The 8,131-nt window shown below is 43.6% G+C and overlaps 1 protein-coding gene across 1 annotated transcript; it reads left to right on the top strand.

The window, feature by feature from the left end:
• Positions 1–3,670: 3,670 nt before the first annotated feature.
• On the top strand, positions 3,671–5,057 carry LOC112652314 (dynactin subunit 2-like). Its single transcript, XM_049093265.1, has one exon. It carries the CDS (start codon positions 3,735–3,737, stop codon positions 4,683–4,685), a length of 951 nt encoding a protein of 316 aa, XP_048949222.1. The 5' UTR covers positions 3,671–3,734; the 3' UTR covers positions 4,686–5,057.
• The last annotated feature ends 3,074 nt before the right edge of the window (positions 5,058–8,131 follow it).

The raw sequence follows: 8,131 nt of genomic DNA, 5'->3' as shown, positions 1-8,131 counted from the left end.
TTTGAAAAAGTAGAACTTAAAAAAAAAAAGAAAAAGAAAAAGTAGAACTTTCTTCTGTTTGTGGTGAGTAGTCTCTTGATAATACAAAAGAGAAAAAGACAGCTATCTGGAGACATACCCTAATAAATGATATATTCTATTTCCCTTCTCTCCTTTCTCTATCCCCCTGGCATGTATGCTTCATATTCCAGAATTAATTCACTCAGTAAATACTGAATGCTTACTGTGTACCAGGCATTATTCTGGTTACTGCGGAAACAATAATGAAAAAGACAAAGTCCCCATTCCCACAGAGCCAACACGCTAGTGGCAGACAGACAGTTGTAAAAACAGATATATAATATAATGTTGGATATAAGCATGCTTAAAAGAAAAAAAAAGGGTAAAGAGAAAAAATAAAAATGGCTCCAATTTTTAATACAATAGTCAGGAAAAGCCTTGCTAAAGAGGTAATCTGGACGAGACAAAGAAGTAAATGAAGTGAGGAAATAAGCCATGGGAAAATCTGGGATGAGAATTCCAGGCATCAGGAAAAACTTCTGTGAAGCACTTACGGGCAGAAATGTGAAATCAGCAAAGGAACTTTGGAATGAAATAAAAGTAAATTTGGTAGAAGGAAGGGGAAGGAAAAGTAGTATTCTAATAAACAATTGGAAAAAGTGCTTCAAAAAGGAGTACCAGTAGTTGCTGGTATATATAAAAAAATGATGAGTCAAAACTGACTACAGGGTTTAGCAACATGAAGGTTATGGGTAACCAGATAAGAGCAGTTTTGTTGGAGTGATAAAGATAAAAGCTTGACTGGAGAGGGTTCAAGAGAGAACCAGCTGTAGAACATAAGCAGATAACTCCTAAGAGGAACTTTGCTATGTAAGAAAGCAGAGAAATTAGGGAGGTGTGTTTGTCTAGGTCCTTCACAAAACACACTCCAAGCCTGACTTAACCATGTAAATATTTTTCTAAGGGGGATGCCAGCATGAAAAGAGATAGAGAAGGAACTAAAGGAGACAGGAAAAGCATTCAAACAATACAAGTCTGATGTCCGATGAAGGAAAAAAAGGTATCAAGTGGAAGCATCTTAGACTGACATGCAGTCCACAGAAAGTTCAAAAAAGCCATCAGTTCTTAAGCCAGAATGGGCTAACAAGGGAGTCCTGTCTACCAAGAAGGGATCTCTATTAGTATCCCTGCCAAACTTGGTCACTGGTGGGGAGTAGTCTTCAAAAAGCATCGCCTCAGTGCAAAGATAGGTTCCAAAGCTCAGCAGCTGGGGCCCTCAGTCAAGGACATACCCTTTAGTAGGACACCTGCAGACACATTCTCAAGGCTGCCACAAAAGGTTAATAAAGAAAATGAACGATCAAAAAAGAATTTTTTTTTTGGATGGCAGATAACCCAGTTGAGAGGATCATAATGAAGGTGAAAGAAGAACAATGGCAGAAGCAACTACATGAGTGGTAAGTGTGGCCTTAGCTAAGACTGTACCACAGGAAGGGAAACAGAGTCTATAACAGATATTCAGTGGATTGATAAATTGCTTGGTGAATGAATGAGGATATCTTGATACTTTTTCAGGGAAGTCAAAACCAAGGTTATCAGCCAAGAATGAGGAGTGGGGAGTGAGTAATAAAAGTTTAAGGATAAAGTATATGTCATGAATTAGTCATCAGGATCCATGGATAATGAATCAACTAAGGATATCTGATAGAATGGTGGGTTCACTATACTCAAACAAGAAAACATGAAAGGATGTGTTGCAATGTAAAAGTGTTATCAAACTCAAAATAATTATAGACTCAGTAAATTACAGACAATGAACTACAAACCCACTGTAGTAAGACCTTTCACACTAATGTGCATAGGCTTTATAGCAGGACTGCTCCAGCTCAATTTTCCACGTACATTATGTATATCATAAATTCTCATCTTTTCCACCAATCCCATTGACTAGAACCATGACACAAGCCACCTGGTTGGCACAGCAATGATAGGTAAGGGCAACTGCATTGAAGATGTCTCTTACTACCACCATATCCAAGGGAGTATGCTACTCCCATGCACTCACATCTAAGCTCACTTTGATATATCAGTAGATGCCCTCATGGTGCCCTTGAATGGAGATATTAGCCATATATGTTTGGAAAGAGCTGGGTGAGGGGGGCAGGGCAAGATGGTGGAGGAGTAGGGTCCCCAAGTCACCTGTCCCCACCAACTTACCTAGATAACTTTCAAATCATCCTGAAAACCTACACATTCGACCTGAGATTTACAGAGAGAACAGCTGGAATTCTACAATGAGAAGAGTTTGTGCTGCTATCAAGGTAGGAAGATGGAAAAAAAATAAAATAAAAAAGAATTCAGTGGGGGAGGGGGCCCCGTGAGGAGCCAGGCTAAGGCCTGGAAGCCAAAGCCTCCCGGGACAGTAAAGTCCACTCCCAGAGAAGCAGGAACTTTAAAAATCCTCCCCAGATTCTTCTCAGACGGAGAAGCGCTCAGCAGGGACCTCGGGCAGGACCACAGGAGGGGCCGTGGGGCCTCCAGTCTCCCGGGGTCACTAACAGAGGAGGGGCCCCTGGGGGAGAGCGCACCGCACCCCGCAGGCCAAGCTTGGTAAAGGGCTGGAGCACCCAGCGGGGCTTCGGGGAGAAGCCGGTAGTCAGGCGGGGGCTCCTGGTGGAAGGGGCTGCACCTGCTGCCTTCGGGAGTCACAGCCCCAGGAGCGCGATTCCAGGGGCACAGGCCCTGGATCCCAGGGAGCCGGGGGACACAGGCCAGGATTCTGTGCCCCCCCCCCGGGGACAGGTGGAGGCGGAGAGGGTCCAGGACAGCTAGGACTCTCCTGCCCACGGGCACCCCCAGCTGTGCAGGTCAGCACCCCCTGACCCAGGAGAACCCAGGACCAGTGCGGACTGGGAGACTGCAGTGGTTACTGCAGGAGCTAACTCCAGGGCTGGGGACCTGGCCGCAGCCAGTGTTGTCCCTCCTGGTGTCACCCTGTGGCTGGGATGGAGTGGGTCTGCAGGGAACAGGGGCCTCACAGGATAAACAGCTCCCACTGCACCATACACCTGGCAGGGGGTGGGGCAGCACCCCCAGGTGCATACACCTGAGAATCAGCACAAAAGGTTCCTCCCCCAGTAGACCAGCTGGAAGGACAGGGGAAGAGCAAGTTCTTGACTGAGCAGCGCTGGAAAGCTCCAGGGGAAGTTGAGGGATTTACACTATATAGAACCAGAGGATACCCCTCCCTGGTTTTTTTCTTTTTTTTTTCTTCCCTTTTTCAGTACAACTTGTTTTTAGTCACTCTGCACTGAGCAAAATGACTAGAAAGAACTCACCACAAAAGAAAGAATCAAAAAACACACTCTCTGTCACAAAGTTACAGAATTTGGGTTAAAATTCGATGTCAGAAAACCAATTGAGAAGCACAATTATAAAGCTACTGGTGGCTCTGGAAAAAAGCATAGGATTCAAGAGACTTCATGACTGGAGAATTTAGAACTAATCGGGCCGAAATTAAAAATCAATTAAATGAGATGCAATCCAAATTGGAGGTCCTAACGATGAGGGTTAATGAGGTAGAAGAAAAAGTGAGTGACGTAGAAGACAAGTTGATGGCAAGGAAGGAAGCTGAGGAAAAAAGAGAAAAACAATTAAAAGACCATGAGGGACTTGATTTCTCAGATCGTATTGGAAAAACCAAGAGAACAGGATATGAATCTGGAGAATATGAGATGCTTGGAGAGGGTCTAGGAGTGAAGGAGACACCCCAGCAAAAGTACCAGCAACTACTGCATGAGGTCCAAGAGCTGACAACTGAAGTTGAGAAAATCAAGACAACAGTGAAGGAGTCAGCCACTGAAGAGAAGCTGACCCCAGTGGTTTTGGCTAAGCAGCTGGCAGCCCTGAAGCAGCAGCTGGTTGCTTCCCACCTGGAGAAGCTGCTGGGACCAGATGCAGCTATCAACCTTACTGACCCTGATGGAGCTCTGGCTAAGCACCTGCTGCTGCAGCTGGAAGCAACAAAAAACAGCAAAGGAACTGGTTCAGGGGGAAAGACCACTGGTGGGACTCCCGAAGATAGTAACCTTGTCACTTACGAACTACATTCTCGGCCTGAACAGGACAAGTTCTCTCAAGCTGCCAAAGTTGCAGAACTTGAGAAGTGCCTGACAGAGCTGGAAGCCACTGTACGCCGTGATCAGGACGCTCAGAATCCCCTTTCAGCAGGTCTACAGGGAGCCTGTCTTATGGAGACTGTAGAACTGTTGCAAGCAAAGGTGAACACCCTGGACCTCACAGTTCTGGACCAAGTGGAGGCTCGACTACAGAGTGTCCTGGGCAAGGTGAACGAGATTGCCAAGCATAAAGCTTCTGTAGAGGATGCAGATACACAAAGCAGGGTGCACCAGCTCTATGAAACCATACAGCGCTGGAGCCCCATCGCCTCCACCCTGCCTGAGCTGGTGCAGAGACTTGTCACCATCAAGCAGCTGCATGAGCAAGCCACGCAGTTCGGTCAGCTCCTGACACACTTGGATACCACACAGCAGATGATTGCTAGCTCCCTCAAGGACAACACCGCCCTCCTGACCCAGGTGCAGACAACCATGCGTGAGAACCTGTCCACAATTGAGGGGAATTTTGCCAACATCAATGAGCGGATGAAGCAGCTGGGAAAGTGAGCACCTTTAGGAGATGGAGAACAGGGGTAATTCCTGCCCCTTTGAACTCTGTTAACAGCTTACATAGGGCTCCCCCTTCACTATAACTCTCGCACCCCCATCCCATTTGACACTGGGGTCAAGGGGTTCTTCTTGCATGTGGGGTTTACACCCCTCCTCCGACAAATACAGAGTGGTAGCTGGGGGACTTTAGATGGTGGTCTCCCCTCAGGCCCTGGGGACGTGGGCCCAGCCACAGGGCAGCTCCTGTCCAGTACTGCTTTGCCTGGGGAGGGGAAGGACTGGGTCCTGTCCTCCAGCACAGCTCCTGTGGCTGGATGTACTACTGTACAACTGTTTCTGACCATTAAATGCTGTTGTACTCTGAAAAAAAAAAAATACCATGAGGAAAGGTTAAGGGAAATAAATGACAGCCTCAGAAGGAAAAATCTACTTTTAATTGGGGTTCCAGAGGGCGCTGAGAAGGACAGAGGGCCAGAAAGCATATTTGAACAAATCATAGCTGAGAACTTCCCTAACTTGGGGAAGGAAACAGGCATTTAGACCCAGGAGATAGAGAGATTCCCCCCCTCCCCCACAAAACCAATAAAAACCATTCAACAACTCGACATTTAATAGTGAAACTTGCAAATTCCAAAGATAAAGAGAAGATCCTTAAAGCAGCAAGAGACAAGAGATCCCTAACTTATATGGGAGAAATATTACATTAACAGCAGACCTCTCTACAGAAAACTGGCAGGCTAGAAAGGGCTGGCAGGATATATTCAGGGTCCTAAATGAGAAGAACCTGCAGCCAAGAATACTCTATCCAGCAAGGCTCTCATTCAGAATAGAAGGAGCAATCAAGAGCTTCCAAGATAGGCAGAAACTGAAATATGTGACCACCAAACCAGCTCTGCAAGAAATATTAAGGGGAATTCTGTAAAAGAAAGAGGAAGTCCAAAAAACAATCTAGTAACTCTGAACGTGAACGGGCTTAATGACCCCATCAAAAGGCGGAGGGTTTCAGACTGGATAAAAAAGCAGCACCCATCTATTTGCTGTCTACAAGAGACTCTTTTGAGACCTAAGGACCCTACAGCCTGAAAATGAAAGGTTGGAGAACCCTCTACCATTAAAATGGTCCTCAAAAGAAAGCAGGGGTAGCCATCCTCATATCAGATAAACTAAAATTCACCCCGAAGACTATAGTGAGAGATGAAGAGGGACACGATATCATACTTAAAGGATCTATCCAACAAGAGGACCTAACAATCATGAATATTTATGCCCCTAAAGTGGGAGCTGCCAAGTATATCAATCAATCAATAACCAAAGTAAAGACATACTTAGATAATAATACACTTATACTGGGAGACTTCAACACGGCACTTCCTGCAAATGACAGATCTTCTAAGCACAACATCTCCAAAGAAACAAGAGCTTTAAATGATACACTGGACCAGATGGATTTCACAGATATTTACAGAACTTTACATCCAAACGCAACTGAGTACACATTCTTCTCAAGTGCACGTAGAACTTTCTCCAGAATAGACCACATACTGGATCACAAATCAGGTCTTAACCGATTCCAAAAGATTGGGATTGTCCCCTGCATATTTTCAGACCATAATACTTTGAAACTTGACCTCAATCACAAGAAGAAATTTGGAAGAAATTCAAACACGTGGAGGTTAAAGACCATCCTACTAAAAGATGAAAGGGTCAGCCAGGAAATTAGAGAAGAATTAAAAAGATTCATGGAAACTAATGAGAAAGTAGATACAACCATTCAAAATCTTTGGGATACAGCAAAAGCAGTCCTAAGAGAGAAATACATTGCAATACTAGCATCCCTCAAAAAATTGGAAAAAAACTCAAATACACAAGCTAACCTTGCACCTAAAGGAACAGGAGAAAGAACAGCAAATAAAACCTATACCCAGGAGAAGAAGAGAGTTAATAAAGATTTGAGCAGAACTCAAAGAAATAGAGACCAGAAGAACTGTAGAACAGGTCAACAAAACCAGGAGTTCTTTGAAAGAATCAATAAGATAGATAAAGCATTAGCCAGCCTTATTAAAAAGAAAAAAGACTCAAATTAATAAAATCATGAATGAAAAAGGAGTGATCACCACCAATACCAAGGAAATACAAACAATTTTAAAAACATATTACGAGCAGTTGTACGCCAATAAATTAAGCAATCTAGAAGAAATGGACACATTTCTAGAAAACAACAAACTACCAAAACTGGAACAGGAAGAAACAGAAAACCTTAACAGGCCGATAACCAGGGAGGATATTGAAGCAGTCATCCAATACCTCCCAAGACACAAAAGTCCAGGGCCAGATGGCTTCCCAGGGGAATTCTATCAAATGTTTAAAGAAGAAACAATACCTATTCTACTAAAGCTGTTCTGAAAGATAGAAAGGGATGGAATGCTTCCAAAGTCATTCTATGAGGCCAGCATCACCTTAATTCCAAAACCAGACAAAGACCCCACCAAAAAGGAGAATTATAGACCAATATCCCTGATGAACACAGATGCAAAAATTCTCAACAAGATACTAGCCAATAGGATCCAACAGTATATTAAGATTATTCACCATGACCAAGTGGGATTTATCCCAAGGATGCAAGGCTGGTTCAACACTCATAAGGCAATCAAAGTGATAGATCATATCAACAAGAGAAAAAATAAGAACTATATGATCCTCTTAATAGGTGCAGAGAAAGCATTTGATGAAATACAGCATCCATTCCTGATCAAAACTCTCCAGAGTGTCGGGATAGAGGGGACATTCCTCGACATCTTAAAAGCCATCTACAAAAAGCCCACAACAAATATCATTCTCAATGGGGAAACACTGGGGGCCTTTCCCCTAAGATCAGGAACAAGACAGGGATGTCCACTCTCACCACTGCTATTAAACATAGTATTAGAAGTCCTAGCCTCAGCAATCAGACAACAACAAGAAATAAAAGGTATTCAAATTGGCAAAGGAGAAGCCAAACTCTCCCTCTTTGCAGATGACATGATACTGTACATAGAAAACCCAAAAGACTTCACCTCAAGCTTGCTAGAACTCATACAGTAATGCGGCAGTGTGGCAGGATACAAAATCAATGCCCAGAAATCAGTGGCATTTTTATATACTAACAATGAGACTGAAGAAAGAGAAATTAAGGAGTCAATCCCATTTACAATTGTACCCAAAAGCATAAGATACCTAGGAATAAACCTAACCAAAGAGGTAAAGGATCTATACCCTAAAAACTACAGAACACTTCTGAGAAAAATTGAGGAAGACACAGAGATGGAAAAATATTCCATGCTCATGGATTGGAAGAGTTAATATTGTGAAAATGTCTATGCTACCCAGGGCAATTTACACATTTAATGCAATCCTTATCAAAATACCACGGACTTTCTTCAGAGAGTTGAAGCAAATAATCTTAA

This window comes from Canis lupus, chromosome 13 (genome assembly GCF_003254725.2).
Source record: "Canis lupus dingo isolate Sandy chromosome 13, ASM325472v2, whole genome shotgun sequence".
Lineage (NCBI taxonomy): Eukaryota > Metazoa > Chordata > Mammalia > Carnivora > Canidae > Canis > Canis lupus.
Note: the sequence above shows the minus strand (reverse complement) of the source record. Positions and strands in the feature narration are given on the sequence as shown.